The sequence below is a fragment of the Mesoplodon bidens genome, assembly GCF_964165515.1.
Source record: "Mesoplodon bidens genome assembly, chromosome: 6".
In the NCBI taxonomy this organism is placed as follows: Eukaryota; Metazoa; Chordata; class Mammalia; order Artiodactyla; family Ziphiidae; genus Mesoplodon; species Mesoplodon bidens.
The window spans coordinates 59890995-59914137 of record NC_138162.1 but is presented as its reverse complement, the minus strand read 5'-3'; the positions used below and the strand labels follow the sequence as shown (position 1 = coordinate 59914137).

Sequence of the window (23143 nt, the reverse complement as noted above, 5' to 3'; positions counted from 1 at the left end):
TAGGGGAATGGGTGGAATAATAGCCAGATGAGCAGAGATTTTTACAAGATGATACAGAAATAATTGTGTGGTGGCATTGCAGAGGAAGGACTTGACCCTTCCTGCTTGTGAGTATGCAGAGTATCAGAAGTTTCTACTTGAGAGCTATAGGGCTAGAGGTTCCTTATAGGAGATGCAGATTTCAGTGAAAAGGTTAATGGTATAAGTTAAGGATTTCTGTGGTTGAATCAGACAGAAGGGACTATGGTCCCTTAATATGTATATGATAGAAAATATATATTTCCTGTAATATATATATTTCTTTCTCTTTCCCTTTGTATATATATATAAAGAGAAAATAATATAGATATATACAAGTTTAAAATAATTAATGTAACATCTAGTTCCACTTTAAAATCTGAATTTAATTCTAATTTTATTTTCTTCAGGATTTTTAAAAAGTCGAGATCGTGCCTATACAAAATTCTACACCCTTTTAACCAAAACACAGATTTTTATTCGTTTCATTGAAGAATGTAGTTTTGTAAGTGATAAAGATACTGGATTGGCTTTTTTTGATGATTGCATAGAAAAGGTAAAGTTTGTCCTATATGTCAGTATTAAGGAAAAACTTTAACAGTTTGTTTACCTTTATAATCATCATTGTTATTATTAGCCCAAATGACCTGAGGAAGGCATTATAGGTGGGGTGTGTGTGTGTGTGTGTGTGTGTGTGTGTGTGTGTATACACATGCGAGTGTCCAATTCTGGGCTTAATGTAAGAATTATTTTCCTTTGTGGCATCTAGTACTGCCATACATAGCTAATTTTTCTCTTTGAATCTCACTTTGATTTTGTATTAAGTACTAAGAACATTTCATTGAAGCTCCTAAATTTTTTTTTACATGAATAAGATAAGATTTAGTAGTTCATTAAAAATGTTTAGTTTTAGGAATTCTCTGGCAGTCCAGTGGTTAAGACTCCACGCTTTCACTGCTGAGGGCCTGGGTTCGATCACTGTTCAGGGAACTAAGATTCCACAAGCCGTGCAGTGCAGCCAAAAAAAAAATCAAAAACAAACAAAACAAAAAAAAAGTTTAGCTCTATGGGTAATGGAAGTCCTGTGTTAAGTCCTGTGTTCTTTTGTTTTAATGTTTTTCCAAATACTTTTGCTAATATATTTCTTTTGTCCTAATGGAAGCTATTTGGAAATACGTTAAATTTTAAAGCTTTACTCACCCATTGTAAGGAAGTTTAAGTTGATTTTTGACAGTGATAACTCACATATTTTTTCTCATTTTTTAATAGAGCTCTTATTTTTGCTCAGTGGGTCTTGGGGCTGATTGTTTACGCAAACTCTATATTATATAAAGTTGGAGATTTTATCCAAAAAAAGGTAGAATATTATGATGTAATTTTTATAGGCTCCTAATGATTTGTGTATCTTAGAAGACTTGAATAATTTTCTCCCATTATATCCGTGTGATCTAAAACTCCAGGGATATGATTAAAACTTCAACGGTTTTGTTTACTTAAATATTGATAGTCCAATATCATTCAGTTGGAGAGAAGCTTAGTTAATATCAATCAGTAATGCAGGGGTTTAGTAATAATGAAATTTTTGATTTGAGAAGCCAGGTTCTCCTTGTGATTGCCCATCTTTTGCTGCTTCTTTTTTAAAAAAATTAATTAATTAATTTTTTATACAGCCGGTTCTTATTAGTTATCTGTTTTACACATATTAGTGTATATATGTCAATCCCAATCTCCCGATTCATCCCACCCCCTCCCCATCTTTTGCTTCTAAAGAGGGATTTATGAAGAAACCAGTCAGAATAAATTGTTTCTCTCTTAATAGCCATAAGAGAAATATTATACTTTAGCCTAGTAGTGTGGAGGCCACCAAATATATTGTGAAGTGTTTCATATCTGCCTAGTATTAAAAAAGGATAGTTTTTTAAATAATAATTTAAGATAATCTCTATTAAATTCAGAGTAGACATTTTCACTAAGAATTCTTTTCTTTTTTTCTAGTTGTTTCCTGATAAAGGCACAGAGAAAACAGATAAGGTATTTTTTCTTAAAGTTTTAACGTTTCAGAATCAGGTCTTGCTTATATGCAAATTAATTGGAGAAAATAATTATTTTTAGGTTGATTTTGATTCAGCAGAAGACACCAAATTGATAGAGCTAGATGACTCACAGAAAAGTGAGCATACTGTGTTCATAATGCCACCTGAGCCACCGCCTGATGATGGAAAGGATCTGTCACCAAAATACAGGTAGCAGGAATTTTTTTAAAAGAGTTGTTTGGGCACAGCTTTAATAATTTGATCTTTTGTGATTATTAGTAGATATGTTGTATAGTAATCATTTGTGAAGGTCATTTTCAAAATGTATTTAGTGAACTAATGGAGATGAATATTTTATGGAGATATCACCAGGTATTGTAATTTAAGAATTGGACAGCCCAATTGGAAGGGAAACCAGATGTTTATCACTGTTAACCTAAACATTTACCATATTTTAATCTTTAAAAATTTCATTTCTGAAGAAGAAAAAATTTACTTTTGTGAGGTTCCCCCTCCCTTTGGGGGATTTTGTTGTCAATATAAGGACTGTGAAATTCTTATTATTAATAAGAATTTATTAATTCTTTAGTAATTCTTTTAGCATTAGTAATATATCAGAGAAAACTTAAAAGTAGAGGGCCAGGAATCATTCTTTATTAAAATAAACTTATAGGATTTGGATGGGAATCTTTTAAGAAATTAAAATGTTTGATTGTTTATTATTATGATCATTTGAATACCATTTAATCGGTTTAGAAAATCAAACAAAAAAACTAGCACATTGTTTTAGCACCAATACTTAATGACTGTTAACAATTATATGTATATCTTTTTTTGTCTTTTTGTACATAAATTTGCATTTACTATACTTAAAACAAATATTAGTTCATCTTGTACATATTCTTTGTGATGTGTGTTTGCCTTTAATGGTCTGAACATTTTTCCATGCCAATATATAGTTTTGTGCCATTCATTTTAAATAACCACATTGCATGCATTTATTGTGATTTGTTAAACTAGTCTCCTGTGGATTTATTTATAGTTCTTTGCTATCTATACCTTTGTGTGTATACACAGTTATTTTCTTTGGCTGTATTCATAAAAGAATTTCTGGGGCAAAGGGAATATAAAATAAGTGTTTTCCAAAAATATAGAATTAATATATAATCTCACCAGGACTCCATAAGAATGAAAAATGTATACCTGAGATTGAGTGGTTTAATTAAGTACTATTTTGATTGCATGTTAATTATAGAACACTTTTTTACTTTGGCTTTGATCACTATACATTGGAATGCAGGTATTGACAAATAAGTAAATCAAATAGGAAAGGCAATATATTTCAGAAGAAGATTGGCCAAAGGAAATAATTAGGCAATTTCTGAGAAATCCCAATAGTTGATAATATGAAAGTATGTTAAGCTTTTCTAGTATTTAAAGAAATACAAACCAAATGAGTAGTAGAAGCATTTTTAGTCTATCAGCTTGAGGATAGGCTATACTTCTAGTTAGAGTGTATGTAAGTATAACCTCTCTGGAAGTAATTTGATAGTGATTATAATAATTTTTATTTTCTTGATAAATATTTACCATAGAAAACTCTGTTATTGGGCATTATTCTAAGAAATTAAGTAAAAGTATTCACAAAGATAAATGTACAAAGATACTTAATTGCAAAAATTGAGAAATAACCTAAAAATGTCCAACAGTAAAGAATTGGTTAAATTATGGCACATCCCTAATATAAAAATATTCAGGATTTTTTCCTTTTAAATGTGAATGCAAGGTACTTTTATAAAGAAAAAATTACAAAGTATACTAAATGTTATCTTTTAATATAAATTATCATTGAACACATGGGTCCTAGATATCAGGGTTTTCTGTGTTCTAGGGATTGATTGAAAATAATAGGATGCAGAGGAGCCAAAGTTTCCATGTAGATAGTCTATGTATCTTATAATTGCATCATCTTATATTTTTGAAAAAAAAATTTCTATACAAGGATTTTGGAAAATAATATTGGGTACATTTGAGGTTTAGTAATAGTCACCTAAGTTCTGGCATAATATTAAGAGTTAATGTACTTTAAATCAGCAGTTCTATTTTTGCTTTTTATTTTAGTTACAAATACTTTCCAAGACTGGACCTTAAGCTTTTTGACAGACCACAGGAGTTGAAACTTTGTTTTAGTAGACACCCTACTGGGAGTAGCATTACAAACAGTCCAGCTCTCATGGCTAAGAGAACTAAACAGGTCAGATATTATTTATCTAATTTAAAATGTAAACTATGTATATGTGATATGCAGCTCATAGTTTAGACTTGTCACCCACAGCAATTATTTGAAGACCCACTATGGTTGTTAATGAATTAAAATCGATTTCTTGCAACCCTACTTATAATATTGAGGCTGAAGTTTTTGAATGCTTATGTTTATGTTCTAAGAGAACCTTGGGAACTAAATACACTTAAAAAAATCTTTATTGAAACATAATTCATATACCATAAATTCACTTGTTTAAGTATACTCACTGGCTTTTAGTATCTTCACAGGGTTGTGCAGCCACCATCGCAATCAATTATAGAACATTTTCATCACCCTATAAAGAAAGCCTGTACCCCTAAGCTGTTAACTGCCCAGTTTCTCCATCTTCCACAGCCCCAGGCAATCACTAATCTATTTTCTGTGTCTATAGTTTTGCCTGTTCTGCGCATTTCATAAAAATGGAATTGTGCAGTTTGTGGCATTTTGTGACTGGCTTCTTTCACTTAGCCTAATGTTTTTAAGGTTCATCTGTGTTGTAGAATGTATCAGTATTTCATGTATTTTTATTGCTGAATAATATTCCATTGTGTGAAATATTTTATTTATCCATTCATGTACATGTGGGTGGTTCCTACTTTTTGGCTGTTATGCATAGTACTGCTGTAGACATTTGTGTATAAGTGTTTGTGTGGTTATATGTTTTCATTTCTTTGGGTTATATGCCTAAAGTAGAATTGCTGTGTCATATAGTAACTCTGTGTTTAACCTTCTGAGAACTTGTCAGACTGTTTTCCAAAGTGGGTACACCATTTAAAATTCCCACCAGCAGTCAGAATTTTACCACATCCTTGTTAATTCTTGTTATCTTCTGTCTTTTTGATTATAGCCATCCTAACATATATGAAGTGGTATCTCATTGTGATTTTGATTTTTCTTCATGGTTAATGTAAATATATTTTCTACTGAATATTACGTTCTAAGGGGAGTTAACTTAGGACAACCTAGACATCTTGTTTTAATACTATATCTGATTTAGGTATAAAGAGTTAAACTATGGTTAGGTGTGAGTTAAAATTGAACATCCTTTATACATATACTGATATTTTGGGGGTCTACAAAACATGGAAAATTTCAGAATGAAATTCTTAGTTCAGGTTTTACCAATTCATGTACAGTCTCTCACATCCTAGGGGTAACCTGAGGTGATCCTTAATCTCATATAGTACACAATTCTCTCAGTGTTGTCTGAGGGGAATTTTTTTTTAACCATTATCAGCTTAATAAAGGCAAGTTTTTTTAATGTGACAATTTTGCTACTACACCTTTAAATCTCATTTTCACGAGAATTTTTTTTCCAGGCAAGTCTCTTGGAAATAGAGCTCATAACAGTATGTTTATTTAGGGCATATCCAGCCGAGGGATCTTTAGTGCAAGGCAGACAGTGGCAGTCTGACATGTGTGGAGGGCTCTATAGTTTCTGGGAGTATGTAGAGTTTGATAACGCTCAGCAGGTGACTTTGATACCTTTTTCTCTCTTCCACCTAAATCAGAATGAAAATCAGAACTAGAAAACATGCCATAAAACTATTAGGTAGGAAGGTCTGTGATCTTTCTCAGACTATGTTGCCTGCAAAGGAATAGGTCTTTTTAACGAATCAGTCAGTGAAGGAATTAACACAGAAGGTAGAGTGGAAATCTTGGTGGGGAATAGCCTAGGGCATCTTAAACTTTGTACTGGGGGAAGAGTGAGAAGACTCTGACTTTTCAAGAATGATTCTATAGAACTATAAGCTATAAATGAAATCCCTTTCATTCGTCAAACGTATGAGTGCCTTCTGTGTGAGGGGCACTTAGTTACCCATTGTATTATAATAATATGAATGATCTCTGCTTTTAAGGAATTTCTAGTCTATTAGGAGACACCTGCTTGCCAAATAGTTGAAATACAGTATAAAGTGCTTCTATAGGAAGAACCATGGGGGCACTAAGTAGGAAGCCATTCACAAAAGCAAAACTATGAAATGCTTGATTTTAGAGTCAAATTTTACATTAAATTCCTCTCTTCCTTTTACTTCTCACTTTTCCTGTCATACTAATGAATTTTAGTGAATGCCATGATGTTTTGTTTATTCTCTTTCTAGGAGATAAAAACAGCTCATAAGTTGGCGAAGAGATGCTATACAAATCCACCACAATGGGCCAAGTGTCTCTTCAGTCACTGTTACAGTTTATGGTTTATTTGTCTCCCAGCCTATGTTAGAGTTTCTCATCCTAAGGTCAGAGCACTTCAGCAGGCATATGATGTACTTATTAAGATGAGGAAAACAGATGTGGATCCTCTAGATGAGGCAAGTATAACAAATTGAGTTATTGTTACTAAGATAAATTTTATTTGTATTTTTAAGAAAATTTAGGTCTCAGTTGCTTTCCAGTATCCTCGAATATTTTCATTAAGTAGGAAAGGTAAAATTGTTATCCTGTTTCATAGAGCTAATACTTATTATTTTAAAATACATTTATTTAAAAATTATTGCTTTAAAATGCAGCAGAGACTGACTTCCTTAGACCAGATTGTTTGCCCTTGATAAATAGAAAAAAATATTGACCTAATTTTATTCTCAAGATAACTTTATTAGGAAGCAAATAGGCCTTTAGTAAGTGGCTCTTCACTTGGGACCTGTGTCCTAGGTGAGTTACATAACCTATCTGTGTTTCAGGTTATGTATCTGAAAATGGAGGTCTGAGTTTCTCAACCTTGGCACCATTGACATTTTGGCCCACATCATTTTTTATTGTGGGATCCTGTCCTGTACATGATAGGATGTTTAGCAGCATCCCTGGCCTCTGTGCACTAGATGGCAGTAGCTCTGTGCAACCAAAAATGTCTGCAGACATTGCCAGATGTCACCTGGGGGATAAAATTGCCCCACTGAGGTATATAATATTTAGTTCCTATCCTCAAATGGTTAATTTGACAGTTAAATCAGTTAATGTACATAGTGTGCTTAGACGAATACCTGGCTGATAGTAAGCGCTCAGTGAACAGTGTGCTACATCTCTTAAGCCTCAGAACCATCCTCAGAGATAGGTAGTGGTATTATCCAACTAACGGTTGAAGAAACTGAGTTACTTATTTAGCTCTTCTCTTTGCTGCTTTTCCCTTTAAAAGTTACTTTTGGTGTTAAAATAACTAAAATGATTATTTAGAACCGGATTAGAATTTAAAATGCAGTTGGAATAAAAATTCAGAGTAATGGGTGTTTGGGGAGAAGGAGAGAGCACAAGGTTAGAAGAGAAATGCAATTGAGGAGGGGCACATTATAGGCTTCAGCAATAACTGTAATTTTCTCCTCTTATAAAATAAAAAAGATCTGAAACTGATAAAGCATGTACGTTATTAAGATTTGATAATGCTTGTGAGCACACTAAAACTCATTTTTCTCTAAGTATTATCTGTATGTTATAAAAAACTTTGCAAATGAAAAGATAGTTATAAAACAAGTAAAATATCCATTCTCACATTTGATTACATTTTCTCTCATCTGATGTTTATAAAACTATTTGGAAATTAAAAGTGCTTGATCAGAATTAGTGTTTTGTACCTCATACATTTTAATGTTTTAAAAAACTTATTCTGATAGAGATATATCTAAGATAATATATCTAAGATATATTTTAAGATGTGCTTTAAGTTTGTGCAAGCACAGAATTTTTTTTTTTTTTTTAATTTATTTATTTTTAGCTGCGCTGGGTACTCGTTTCTGTGCGAGGGCCTTCTCCAGTCGCGGCAAGCGGGGGCCACTCTTCACCGCGGTGCGTGGGCCCCTCACTATTGCCGCCTCTCCCGTTGCGGAGCACAGGCTCCCGACGCGCAGGCTCAGCAGTTGTGGCTCACGGGCCCAACCGCTCCGCGGCATGTGGGATCCTCCAAGACCAGGGCTCGAACCCGTGTCCCCTGCACCGGCAGGCAGACTCTCAACCACTGCGCCACCAGGGAAGCCCCAGCACAGAATATTTTTAATGTGCTTTAAAATATACTCTATGAGAGAGCTAGTATTAATTTTGTTACTGCACACTAAACTCAAAGCACAATACTTGATTAAGTTTCTTTGATAAGTTCATAAGACAAATTGCCTGAAAAGTAATCTCCTCTATAGATATTAAGTTTCTAAGGTAGTCTTTGTTACAAGTAATTACATTCTCCTATTTTCTAACATGTAGCAATTATGACTAGTAAGCTAAAAAGGTTTTTTAGACTATTTTCCCAATAAACACTGATAGGAGGCTTAAAATTTTGGAGGTTAATTTGTTGTATTCCTACTTATAACAAGTTATATTGACAGATTTGTAGTCACTTGAAGTAATTACATCTCTACAACTGGAAGAAAGAAATGTTTCTTTATTTTAAAACTTAAGGATGCATATTTGCTTGGCATATTTGATGCATTTTATTTGTTTATTGATTACACACAGAATAGCACATTAAAATTTTCACAGTATTTTTATGTACATTATTTCCTTTGGTATTCCCAGCAATTCTATGAGGCAATTATATATTAGCTACATTTTACAAAGAAAGAAATTTGAAACTTAGATGAAATGACACACACATAAGGCCACCTAGCAAGTAAGTGGTTTTGATTTTTAGGTTCATACTCCATTAGAACCCACTGTCTCATTCATATGCTTAATGTTTTGACAGCTTTGTGTTCTACATGTTATGTTTGCAGAAGTTGTAATAACGTAGATTTTTAAATAAAACTAGTAAAGACCCAGAAATAGCATATGCCATGTAGGCTAAATTAAAGTTAAAATGCATAATGTGTTTTGCTTTTAATACTATTTATTAAATTTTTAATGGAAATGAAATGTTTGTGTCAAGCTTATTCTTACCTTGTCTCATCAGTCTATCCATATAGATATTGTTGTACATTGCTGAGTAACAAACCACCCCAGAACTTAGTGGCTTAAAATAACCATTTTATTAAATCTTATTATTTTATTTGCTGAAAATCCAGGAAGAATTTGAGGTGATTTTTCTGCTCCACATTGTATTACTTAGAATCACTTGGTTGTAATCAGTTGCTAGCTGGTCTGGTCTGGAAGGTCCAAGACAGCTTAACTCACATGCCAGCCAGGTACCTTGGCAAGGTTATCGGGAAGGCTGGGCTCAGGTGGACCCCTCTTCCTCCATGTAGTCTCAGACCTCTCCATGTGGTACTTGGGCTTTTCCCATGATAGCTTAGCACTCCAAGAGCATTTGTTTCAAGACAGAGGAAGTGGAAAGTGACCTTTCTTAAGGCTTAAGCCAGGAAACTGGTACAGTTGTCACTTCAGGCAAATTCTGTTGGTCATGTAATCTCAGAGGCTTTCCCCCTCAATTCAAGGGGAAGGGACATAGACCTCTCACGGGAGGAGTAGCAAAGAGTTTGTGGCCATCTTTTATCTAACATAGATATCTAAAAGGTATCATGTTGTAGGCAACAAAATACTGCAATTAAAAAATTATATCCCTGGCATTATTACTGTTTCTTTAGTTTGATGCCTGGCTCTTATACCAGTAAGCCTGGAAGTTTGGAGGAATAGTTTGTAGACTTCAGAATAAATTAATTGTCGAGAATGGTTTTGGAAAGTTTTAGATTAATCCCAATTTGACATAGAAAGTGATTTACTTCTTCATGGCTCATAGAATCTTAGAGTTGACTAGGACTTCAAGACATTTTAGTAAAACTTCAACCTAAACCTGAGATGTTGAAAGTCTGTAATATATGGGACCTTGCCTATGCTTGAGTTGGCTTTGTTAGAAAGTTTGTGTTTTATGCTGAGTTCAGTTCCACCTCCCTGCGGCTTTTTTGGGACTGCAGAAGCTGTTCACTGCTTCTTTCAAGTGACAGCTCTTCAGACATTTGAAGAACTCTTGTGCCACGTTCTTCTTAATCGCGTCATACATCTTACCTAGTTCTCCCATGTGTTCCTAATTTACGTAATTTCCTAACACTTCTTTACCCTAGTCATTTATGACGTTGCTCGAACGGTTTCTGAACTTCTCTGCTCCTAACTTAAACTCTCCATTCCTGGCTTTAGAGTACTCATCGTTATGATCCTCTGCCTCTTCAAATCTCTTTCCCTACTTCTTCTCTTGAATAAAATATCCTTTCTCAAATCTATTTACTTTCCCCTTTAGTAGAGAGTGCAACTTGGCTTTATGGTACTCACAGTTGTTAAACAGCTCTGTTATAAACAGAGGACATTTTAGAAGTCCCAAGAAGAGTATCTTTTTTATGCATATTTTCTTATTCTCAGATTAAGCTATAGTAGTCTTTGGCTGCCGTGTTCACTGCTCTTGTAAACTGGCTCACCTCTTTGCCAGGGATCCATGAGATTCCTGTTTCATTCTTCATGGTTTCTACTGTTGTCTTCCAAATGTGATATTCTAACTTTTAGGAGTTCCCCATTGAGTCGTCCTCTTCTGATCAAATTTAGCCCTCTTCAGTAAACACATATTCTCAGAAAAGCCTTTGCTAATAATATTACAGTGTTTTTAACTTTCTTCTCATCCTTTTTTTAAGACACGGGTTCATAGAATCCTTTTTGTTATGTAGGCATTCTGGAGATGCTGCTTTTAATTCCTTTGGCACAAAATAAAGAACATGATTTGGGAGAGAGCTATTTTAATCATGCTTGATTTTAAAAATGAATTCCTTCTCATATTATGGAAAACAATAGTTGTTTTCTTTGTGTAAACTTAGTTACTGAAACAAACGGCACACGTGCCCTTAGGTCTTACATGGAAAAGTTAATAATGCTGGTACTTCCATTAATGAATAGTTTTAAAAAATAGTTTACCGAGACTCTCAAACCAGAACAAAGGAGAAAATAGTAATAACTGTTGCTTAATAACTTTGAAAAGAAGAATTGAGTAAAGTCATTTAAAAATCTCTACAAGTCACAGACTAATATGCTAACTATTAATGCTTTGATGTTACTTTTTGTTAGGTGTGCTATCGAGTAGTAATGCAGCTTTGTGGACTTTGGGGTCATCCTGTCTTAGCAGTGAGAGTTTTATTTGAAATGAAAACTGCTAAAATAAAGCCAAATGCTATTACTTATGGCTATTATAATAAGGTAAGTAGGATTGACATTAGGCAATATATGCTGCTTATTAAGATTGATAAATTCATTATGCCTTTTATTTAAGAAACTTTTTTTAGACGTTTTGGGGTAGAATTCTTTTTGTATATATTATATGTGTATGTATTTTTTAAAAATTCAATTATTCCTAATAAAGATTATTTTAACCTTTATTTTACCTTTAGGTAGTTTTGGAGACCCCGTGGCCTAGCAGTACCCGCAGTGGTATCTTCTTATGGATGAAGGTACGGAATGTGGTACGTGGCTTGGCACAATTTAGGCAGCCACTTAAAAATACCGTGCAAAAGTCACAGGTCTCCTCAATATCAGGTAATAAATGTGGTTGGAAAGATACTTTCTTGCTGAACCATAAGCTTTATAGACATATGAATTTTTACTTGTATGAGGCAGAAAACCTAAATGAAATTCTAGTTGATCTTTTCATATACTACTAAAGATAGAGGTTGCCTAGTCCAAAATTATTTTCTCCTCTCACAAATTTAGAAAGTATTCTGCAACTTTAAATGAACTGTGAGTCACTCATGTTTAGCTTCAGAGATTACCAGTGCATGAGTTATTGAACTGCTGTTGTCCTTATCTTTAGCTCCTCAAAGTGCCACAGTTGGAAGTGATGGGGACACGGTGAGCCACGGTAGTGTGGATAGTTCTAATGATGCTAACAGTGGGGAGCACACAGTCTTCGTCAGAGATTTAATCAGGCTTGATTCCACTGATAATCACTCTAGCACAGGTACTAAAATCTGGATTTTACTAACCCTTCACTTACTCTCATGTTAAGTCTTCCATTTTTTAAAAAAACTTTTACCTTCCTCTCTCAAGTTTGTGCAATATGAATACCTAAAAAATACCATCCATAAATAAGGGGAGAAAGTACACCTCTGATTGCAGATCACTTCTCTCATTTCCTATAGTATAAAATAAACTTGGGAGTGCTGTGCAAAAGGCTCTTACATGGTACTTCTTTGTGTTCGTTCATCATTAATTTGCGAAAGTATATGATATAATTGTTAGGAATTGTGAGCTGAGGAACTTGACTGTTAGTGACACAATTGCAAATCTTTTTTTCATTAAGTGGATAATATTTATTAAAGATTTGAGATTATGAATATTGAAGAGGGAAGAAAATAAGTCACATACCACGAGAAAGACGTATTCTTTGCATAGTCATTACTTTAAATGACCCTTTTTAAAATCTGAGAAACTACTGAAGCTACTTTTACATACAAGGCTATGGGCATAATCTCTGTCCTCTGAAGTTAGAAATAAGCTTAATTAAAGTAGCACGTTGAGCAGATATATGTGTGTTGCACATCCTTCTTCTCGTGTTTTTCTTTTTTGTTGTTATTGTTAATATCTCAAGCTTTTCTTTAAAAGGAATTCTGAGTCTAATTCCTGTGCTTCATCTGATGAACTTGTCTCAATGACTGAAGTTTCCTTTTCTCTGCTCTTTGTTGCTCTGCTTTTTGCTCTGTGCTGTTTCTTGGTGCTGCATTTGTCCTTGGCTGTCATGGTGTGGGGTGCAGACAGACTTGTGTGACGTGAAGCTATGGATACACGTGTGCATTAATTCTACCCTTGAATGTTAACCACTTCAGGTAATTTCCCATTTATTAGGTTAAATTTTGCGGACATGCAAGGGTGGGGGAGAGGCCTTTTGTTATATTTTAAGTACTGTTGCAAGTGGAAAGCAATTTTAGTTTTCTTGGCTTTTTCTCCTTCAGATACGTGTAATTTTATACATACTACTGAAAATACCCAACTAACACTTTATGATCAATTTGCAAAGCATATTTGTTATCTTAATTGAAAATATGCTATGCCTTGCTACAATTCTTATTTGAGGGTGGTTTGTAGCATCGAGTCAAATGGTTTTATGAGCGTTAAAGATTTCAGTATTCCAGCTGTTAAGGTGGTTTTTGCTTGCTAAAACTGATCTGCTGATTCTTGTGCTAAAAACTATCCCCATAATTACAGAAGCATGTATAAATTGGTGAAAGTCAACATAAAGCTGTAAGTTGCAATCCTGTTTGTAAATTAAATTTCTTTCAACATGTAGGAATTTTCATGAGACTTTCATTTGAAAACCACCTTATTTTATTTCCTCCTGTATTTTTTTCCTAGTGCTTATAGAATAACTGGATTTCATTTATGGAAAATAAAATAATTTGTGGTATGAAACCATTTCACTAATAATAACAATAATAATAGATAAACACTCTCCTTATCCCTCTGGATTTTTAAACTTGTCTCCTTTAAAGGCAAAAAAAAAGATTTACTAGTAATTCTGGGAAACTGCATAAAGATTCCATATTCCCCAGTTGGGGGAGAAACTTAAGATCCCTTTTTCATATATTTCTTTTAAGCTACATTTCAAATGACTGAAGCTCTGATACTGAATTTACAGTGATTATGTGTCTCTGTAGAGTTTCTGGTGATATCATCTGATATTTTTGGAGACTTCCAGCCCAGATGCTTAAGTTACTCTTTTCATTAAGGATTATCTCACAGAATCTTTCCACTTAGTACCTGATCCTGAGTCACTTAGCTTGTTGAGGGCATATCGGGGTTTAATCAGTTTACTCAGTTCCCAGTCTAGTATCCATTTCATGGCACCGTAATGCTTTACCAGACTTTCTGAGGGGGGCCAATAAAAAAAAAAAAAAAAGACTGAAAGAAGTCATTCAAAATAGCAGTATTTTTTTTAATTAAAAAAATTTTTTAATCAAAGTACAGTAGATTTACAGTATTGTGTTAATTTCAGGTGTACAGTGATTCAGTTATATACACATACACACATATACACATATACTTTTTCAGATTCTTTTCCCTTATAGGTTATTACAAAATATTGAGTATAGTTCCCTTTGCTATATAGCAGGTCCTTGTTGGTTATCTAAATAGCAGTTTTTTTTAAAGCCTAATTCTTTTGTTATATGGCAAACCCAAAGTTTGAATGGCAGTTTAAAAAGTGGTAGAAAGTGAAAAAAGAAAAAAGTGGGTTTCCTGGTGGTGCAGTGGTTGAGAGTCCGCCTGCCGATGCGGGAGACACGGGTTCGTGCCCCGGTCTTGGAAGATCCCACATGCCACGGAGCGGCTGGGCCCGTGAGCCATGGCTGCTGAGCCTGCGCATCTGGAGCCTGTGCTCCGCAACGGGAGAGGCCACAACAGTGAGAGGCCCGCGTACCGAAAAAAAAAAAAAAAAAAAAGTAGTAGACAGTGGAAGGCACTATATTTTTTGTTTTATGTGTTTTTCATTGACATCCTTTATAATGATCCCCTAGTAACTTGCCTTTATTTCAGTTTTAAATGATAGAACATTAAAGCCAAAACAGACTTTAAAAAAAATTTTAACTTATTAAATGTTTCAAGAATAATATGAAGAACTCTTGAATAACTTTTATTTAGATTCATTCACTTTTAGTTTGACGCATTTGCTTTATCAGTTTCTTTCTGTACACATGCACTTTTTTCCCCTAAATTATGTGAGAGCAGATTGCATACATCTTGCCCTTTTATCTCTTAATACTTCAGTGGTATTTGCTCTTACATAACCACAGTATAGTTTCCAAATTCAGGAAAACATTGTTCTACTACTTTATAGTCTGTATTCCAGTGTTGTCAGCTATAATGTACTTTGTGGTACTTTAACTCCTCTTTAGTCTCCTTTAACCAGGCACAGTTCCCCACCTTTTCTTTGTCTTTCATAACCTTGACCTTTTTGAAGAATAAGTCCAGTTATTTTGTGGAATGCTGCCAAATTTGAGTTTGTCTGATGTTCCCCTGTGATTAGATTAGGTTATACATCCATGGCTCTTCTACAAAAATTATGTTAAATCCTTCTGAGATTATCATAACCCAGAGGCACACAATGTCTGTCTGCCCCTCATTGGTAATGTAAATTTGGATCACTTGATGTCAGTGTTCTGTTTCTATTAGTTACCATTATCCCCCTTGCAGATAATAAGCTATTTGTGAAGAGACACTGAGACTATGCAACAATATCTTCTTTTTCATCACACTTTCTCTTTTAAATTTATCATCCATTTGATGATTCTTGCCTGAACCAATCTTTACTGTGATGGCTATAATGTGGTGATTTTGCCAACTCTGTCGTCCCCTCACATTTATAAGATAATATTCTTTTGAATGTTCTTTATAAATGTCCTCTCATGTTTTTGAGCACTTGCTTTCTTGCATAACAACACGTTCCTTGCTCATTCTTGTACCTTCCCTGACTGAGCTCTGGAATCAGCCTTTTCTTCAAGGATCCCAGGTTCCTTTTAATGGGCAATAGATTTTAGAAACGAAGGTCTGGGCTCTAGAAATGCTTACTCCCTCCAGGGTGTTGTCGTTCTAGACTTTTTCAGCAGAGGTAGAAAAAATGTGTATGTAGTTTAGAAATACTTCTAATTCCAAATCAGCCCCACAGGTTTTTCTTTGCCTTCCTTCATTTCACTTTTTAAAGATCTCTCTTCTTCCACGGTAAGAATCTTAGCTCCCAACATCATCACATTTACTCATTTGCTCAGTCCTACAGTGCACATAATATAATTTCAGAATTGCTATACCCATTCCCCTGTGAGAAATAAACCTAAGGAGTTTAGGATTTGACTGTTACCCCCCATGACTAGGGTATATACTCAGAATAATGTGTTAAAAGTTACACATTACATTAGTCCTCCCCCATCCTTTCAGTGTGATCATGTTATTCATAAACAATTGGTTTTGTTTGTTTCCATGTGCATTCAGTTTTAGTTATACCCTGGACCTCAGTTTTGCTGATTTAAGTTTTTGAACATGTAGAAGTTAATACATTTCCAAAAATAAAAACAATATGATAACCATATTTAGAGAAGTTTCCTCTCTCTTAATCCCTTCTATCCTATTTTCCCCCATCCCTTGTAGGTAACCAGTTTTATTGTTTTCTGGTTTACTATTCCTGCATTTCTTTTTGCAAAAGTAAGAAGATATCTGTTTGTTTTATTTCCACTTCTTTCTTACACAAAAGGTAGCATTCTGTAGATGCACTCCAAAAGAAACTTTCAAAACATCTTATCCAAATCTACTAATTTATAGGTAAGGAAATTAAATTAAGATTCACTGCTTCCAAGTGTGTAATGGTTTTTAGTCTTTGATGTTCCTGTTTCTACTGTTCTTTAATTCTTACCATTGTTGTAAAATGTTTTGTGTGCTTCATGAGCTTTCTTCTCTTCTTTTTTTACAAGTTTAATTGTGTAAGTTGGTGGAATTTCCTTTTGACATTTTATAGCTGGACTATAAATATATGAAAACATTTATATGTCAGCCTACATTCTTTTTAACAGGTGGTCAGTCTGACCAAGGCTATGGGTCTAAGGATGAACTTATAAAGGATGATGCAGAAATTCATGTGCCTGAAGAACAAGTATCAGGAGACTTGATAACCAAAACAAAAGTGCAAACAGAAGGTTAAGTACTGATATTTACTAGCTTTACTTTGAAAAATACCTATATTAATTAAAAGTCTTATTTGATAATTTTGGTGATAATTTCCAGAAATGTAAAGTCTGGGCTTATAAGATACTATGTACTCTTATATATGATAGATTTTTGGTAGTCTCTGAATTTTAGAATTTAAGAGATCTTTAGAGACTCTGTAGGTCAGCCCTCAACTTTGTAGGAAACTGCGGCCCATCAAGGTATTCATTTGCCAATGTTAAATAACTACTTTGTGACAGAACCAGGACTAAACTCTGAGTCATCAAACTTGTATTCCAGTGTACCTTTTATTTTAAAATGCTCTTTCACTGGAAGTCCTTCAAATATCTAAGTCGATATTTTTCATTTGTAGGTTCCAATATAGTCTGTGTAGTTTTCCTTTTTTTAGGGGATTCATTGAGATAGAAATGAGAAATGATTTGTAGTAGTCATTTTAAGGAAATATGGAGGAATATTTTGGCTTTTTGATAATACGATGGTCTTCCTATCCTCTTAGTACACTTAGTACACTTTCTTTAATGATCTCACTTACTTTATGCTCTAGAATTATGCAGAAGCAAGCCCCTCTCCTACTTGACAAGTGATGAAGAGTGTGACAGAAGGCCAAAGCCTTAATTTATTTGCTCAGGAATTCTCAAGTTAGGATTATGAGTGTTAAAATAAAGCATTTATTTCAGTCAGTACTGGCAACATTTATGGCATAAAATAAATCAGTAATAAAGTAGAGAAAAAGTATTCACCCCCACATAGAGAAAAAGTACATAAAATATATTTTAAAAAATACTTTGTTTCTGTTCAATACTGGCAAAAATAGGAATGATAACATCCAAATATTTTTTTCCAGAGGTATGTGATGTCTCTGCTGTTGTGGCCAAACATTCACAACCTAGTGCAGAGCCCCCGAGTCCTCCTGAGCCTCCTGCATGGGGCAGCAGTATTGTGAAAGTTCCATCTGGTATATTTGATGTCAACAGCAGGAAAAGTAGCACTGGTGAGTCTTTACATATTGGTTATTACATATTTAAAATACACTTCTGTAGGTACACGTGTGTCTTCAATGACATTATAAATTGCTAACTTAATTGTAATGAACATGCTAAAGAGCCAGAAGTAAGCTGCATCCTATAAATGTGCTAAAGAAGAAATTAAAATAGTTATTTAAAGATAATTCGTTTTTCAAAGGAAGGGTATTAAATTAAGTGTTTAGTTGTTATTTGGAATCCCTTTTCTTATTACAGTGCTTGTTCTGAGTTCCGTCCTCCTTTCCTGTGGTTGATAATGAGAGAGGACTGTAGGACAGGTCTGCTGTACTCATCCTAACAGAGAGGCAGTTATGTGGTCAAATTCCAAAGGGCTTGTGTGTGGCAGGGTAATTCCTAAGCCTGAAGGGAAATGGAAGAAAAAGATTCACATCACTTAACGTTCTGCACAAAAATACCAGCGGGTCTTTAATTTTTGCCCAATTATTCTAGGTACCCTGAGCCACTTTCTATTTATGGTTAAGTATTTGTAATGAATAACTCTGTTGTGTGTGACTCCCATTAATTTGAGTTTACTGCCTTCAATTATGTGTAGTCCTCCCAAGTACCCTTAAGGCATACGTCTAAGTGTATGATTTTAAAAGACAATGAAATTGGCCTGCGTCATTTGCCTTTTGTTAGTAGTAGCTACAGTTCACTTCCCTAAAGTCATCGGTCTATCTGTAAGTGTATCTATTGTATGACTTTATAGAAATTAATTTGCTCAGCTTTTTAAGTCAATGTGGAAATACTCCTTATTCCTAAAGTTGTTTTTTTTTTTTTTTAATTGTGATACCAAGTTCGGTTATTTTACAGGGGGTGAGGGGGTAGTGTTTTGCTAATGAGGTGGAGCTACAGGCGTTTTGAAAAAAATAATTGATATATATATTCTTTATCCCATTTTCCCAACCTATTGATAGCAGGTTAAAGAAAAAAGGAGGGCAGAGTTTTCTTCATCAGAGGTTTAGAATCTTCTCAGAATATTGAAATGGACATGGTCTGGGGACTGGTGCATTTTCTTCTCTTTTTATTGATCTTATTTCCATGTTACATTTTGATGTAGGAAGATTTATTCTATTAAGAAAAGAGGAGGTGGTAATGAGGCTTTTGCCAATATATCAAACAGTCAATTTTATTTTAAAATTGAACAAAATGTGACACTAAATTTCCTAGAAATGATATGAGAACCAGTAAATTTGCAAAGATCTTTTCTCAAATATTGGTAAAAGTTTTCAAAGCAGGTACAAACTTTGGAGTTATAAAATAGGCTAATTTAATTCCCTTAAATGCTTTAAAAATATCTCTAAATGCTTATTATTCTGTTTAATTGGAATGATTATGATTATTAGTAGATACCAATTTGGAATATTAAAAAGAACCTTGAAATCAATTTGGAAGATTAAAAAAAAAGATCTTATCATAATGACAACTTTCCCCCCCAAACTCCCAGGTCATTATACTTTTTAAAAAACAAATGAGAGGGCTTCCCTGGTGGCGCAGTGGTTGAGAGTCCGCCTGCCGATGCAGGGGACACGGGTTTGTGCCCCGGTCCGGGAAAATCCCACATGCCGCGGAGCGGCTAGGCTCGTGAGCCATGGCCGATGGGCCTGCGCGTCCGGAGCCTGTGCTCTGCAACGGGAGAGGCCCGCATACCGCAAAAAACAAAAACAAAAACAAAAAAACAAACAAAAAAACAAATGAGAGGGCTTCCCTGGTGGCGCAGTGGTTGAGAGTCCGCCTGCCGATGCAGGGGACATGTGTTCGTGCCCTGGTCCGGGAAGATCCCACATGCCGCAGAGCGGCTGGGCCCATGAGCCATGGCCGCTGAGCCTGCGCGTCCGGAGCCTGTGCTCCGCAACGGGAGGGGCCACGGCAGTGAGAGGCCCGCGTACCGCAAAAAACAAACAAACAAAAAACAAACAAAAAATGAGAATCCTAAATATGAATGGGTAGACTTAAGTTCTGCTAATGATGGTGCAACTAGAAATAGCTTTTGGTCTCGTCGTGGAAAAAATTGCATGGTAGCAAAGAGTTAACGACTGCCTGCATCCCCCAAAGCTAGGGGGAGGTTCCTACAGACACTGGCATAATTTTGTTCCACTTGCTCAAACAAGATTGACCTCTGTGAGGTCTGGGATTATGTCCATTTTATTCTCCATTGTATTCTTAGCACCTCATATAGTGGGTGCTAGTAGGAATTCAGATATTTGTTGAAGGAATAAACATATCTGAAAAAATTTTGGCTATTCAGATTTTATCAGGCTTCTTGGAATTTGCCGGTTCTAAGCGCTCCATTCTAGATCCTTTTACTTTGGAGAAGTAAGGCTTTGGCTATAGCAAATATATAATTTCTCTATGATTATGAATTTGCTTTCTGCAGGGTAGATTCCTGGCAAATACTTGTTGAATTAGACGTATGAAACCCAAGACAGAAGAGATTATTTCTTTTTAGGTCTGCTATTTAATGTGGAATATATTTCTTAAACTGAATATAAAACTCTTAAAATATAAAACATGTTTATAGATGTATATTTATTGATAGATGTGATATCTTTTAGTGAACAATACAGGTATATACAGTATATATTGCACGATCTTTTTTTAAAATGTGTGTGTATGTGCATAGAGGATGAAAGGCAGATTATACATTAAAATGTTATCTCTGAGAGGCAGGGTTGAATGGAGTAATTTTTGGACTTTTTCTGTATACCGTCTTACCTTTCTGAATCTTTTACTCTGAGTATGTGTCACTTTCAAAAATTAGAAAAAAACATTTTTATAAAAGTTACATCAGAAAATAGGGATTTACTTTTAATATTGCACTTTCTCTTTTTAGGTAGTACATCAAATGTACTGTTTTCTACTCAAGATCCAGTTGAAGATGCAGTCTTTGGCGAAGTTACTAATCTCAAGAAGAATGGTGATAGAGGAGAAAAAAGGCAAAAGCATTTTCCGGAGAGAAGCTGTAGCTTTAGTTCTGAAAGTCGAGCAGGAATGTTGCTTAAGAAGAGCAGTTTGGATTTGAATTCAAGTGAAGTGGCTATCATGATGGGAGCAGATGCCAGGATTCTCACAGCAGCATTGACGAGTCCTAAGACTTCTCCACTTCATATTGCAAGAACCCATAGCTTTGAGAGTATTAGCTGTCATCCAGCTGACACTAGGACTCGTGTGTCTGAAAGCACTTGGGATTCTGAGCACAGATCTTCATCGGTGTTAGAGATGCTTGAGGAAAGCCAAGAGTTCATAGAACCTGTGGTTGATGAAAATGTAGCTAAAACTACTGTGACAGAGGATACATGTGACAGCCTACAAAATGACAGTAATCAGTCCAGAGACTTGAAAGCAGGATCCAAAGATCTAGTAAATAAGAGAAGTAGTTTATGTGGTGTTGCTAAAGCTGTTGAGAGGGAAGATGTTGAAACTGGACTAGATCCTTTGTCACTTTTAGCCACTGAATGTATAGGAGAAAAAACTCCTGATTCAGAAGATAAGTTGTTTTCTCCAGTTATTGCACGCAATCTGGCTGATGAAATTGAAAGCTATATGAATCTAAAGAGTCCCTTGGGTAGCAAGTCTTCTAGTATGGAATTACATGGAGAGGGAAACAGAGAGCCGGGCACTACCAGTGCATTTATTCACCCTTTAGAGAGGAGATCAAGCCTACCTTTAGATCATGGTCCTGCAGCACAGGAAAGTCCTGAAAGTGAAAAGAGCTCCCCTGCAGTGTCGAGATCTAAAACTTTTACTGGGCGTTTCAGGCAGCAAACTCCCTCTCGAGGTCATAAAGAACGTTCAGCTTCTTTATCAGCACTGGTCCGTTCTTCACCACATGGCTCATTGGGTTCTGTGGTAAATTCTTTGTCAGGGCTAAAGCTGGACAATATACTCTCAGGGCCCAAGATGGATGTGCTAAAATCTGGTATGAAACAAGCAGCTACAGTAGCCAGTAAGATGTGGGTAGCTGTATCATCTGCCTACAGCTATTCAGATGATGAGGTAAGAGTGTTTTATGTGTGTTATCTGTCTGATGTTGGAATGTTTTAATATATACATTATTATTTAGATATTTAGATATTTCTGGTAACTTTTTTATATTTTAAAACATGCATATCCTGCTTCTCTCTTGAAATGACTTCAACATACATGTAAGGAAATTAATAATGAAGAAATAGAATATCAGGACTACTTTATAATTCCACAGCCCAGTCTAAACTAACACATTAAGTCTATTGAAAGAACTAATGATTAATGTTTGATTTAATAACGTTATATTTGCATAGCACTTCACTTTTTAAATAGCTTTCACCTGTGTTATCTCTTTAAGATATGTGAAGTCACTCTACAACTTAATCAGTAGATTTCATACTGCACAACAAAAACTGCTAACTGTTTATTTATTTATTTTGGCTGCACGGGGTCTTAGTTGTGGCATGTGGGATCTTCGTCGCGGCATGTTTAGTTGCGGTATGTGGGATCTTTAGTTGCGGCATGCAGACTTCTTAGTTGCGACATGCATGTGGAATCTAGTTCCTCAACCAGGGATTGAACCTGGGCCACCTGCATTGGGAGCACAGAGTCTTACCCACTGGACCACCAGGGAAGTCCCCCAAACTGCTAACTTTTTATTGAAGTTCAGTTGATCGACAGTACTGTATTAGTTTCAGGTGTACAGCATAGTGATTCAGTTTTTGCGCATTATATTCCATTATAGGTTACTACGAGATATTGGGTATAATTCCCTGTGCTTGAAAGTAAATTCCTGTTGCTTATCTATTTTATGTATAGTAGTTTATATCTGTTAAACCCATACCCCTAATATGTCCCTCTCCCCTTCCTCTTTGGTAACCATAAGTTTGTTTTCTATTTCTTTGAGTCTGTTTCTGTTTTGTGTATACATTCATTTGTATGACTTTTTAGATTCCACATATGAATGATATCATACAGTATTTATCTTTCTCTGTCTGACTTACTTCACTAAGCATTAATATTCTCTAGGTCTCTCTATGTTGCTACAGATGGCAATATTTCATTCTTTTTAATGGCTGAGTAATATTCCAGTGTGTGTGTGTTTGTGTGTATGTGTGTATCACATATTCATGATCCAGTCGTCTGTTGATAGGCACTTGGGTTCCTTCCATGTCCTGGCTATTGTACATAGTGCTGCTGTCAACATT

General features: G+C 35.0%; 1 protein-coding gene across 5 annotated transcripts in view; it reads left to right on the top strand.

Annotated features, from left to right (window-relative positions):
• Positions 1 to 23143, top strand: part of DENND4C (DENN domain containing 4C) — a 124146-nt gene that overhangs the window by 72279 nt on the left and 28724 nt on the right. For 3 of the 5 annotated variants that reach the window (XM_081237844.1, XM_081237843.1, XM_081237845.1), the window contains 11 exons: positions 429 to 574; positions 2014 to 2049; positions 2131 to 2261; positions 4173 to 4305; positions 6459 to 6665; positions 11314 to 11442; positions 11634 to 11778; positions 12053 to 12199; positions 16794 to 16916; positions 17792 to 17938; positions 20803 to 21965. In XM_081237844.1, coding sequence (XP_081093970.1) covers positions 429 to 574; positions 2014 to 2049; positions 2131 to 2261; positions 4173 to 4305; positions 6459 to 6665; positions 11314 to 11442; positions 11634 to 11778; positions 12053 to 12199; positions 16794 to 16916; positions 17792 to 17938; positions 20803 to 21965 — 2507 coding nt within the window. The remainder of the gene's footprint in view (positions 1 to 428; positions 575 to 2013; positions 2050 to 2130; positions 2262 to 4172; positions 4306 to 6458; positions 6666 to 11313; positions 11443 to 11633; positions 11779 to 12052; positions 12200 to 16793; positions 16917 to 17791; positions 17939 to 20802; positions 21966 to 23143) is intronic. The other 2 variants (XM_081237842.1, XM_081237841.1) reach the window with 1 other exon arrangement.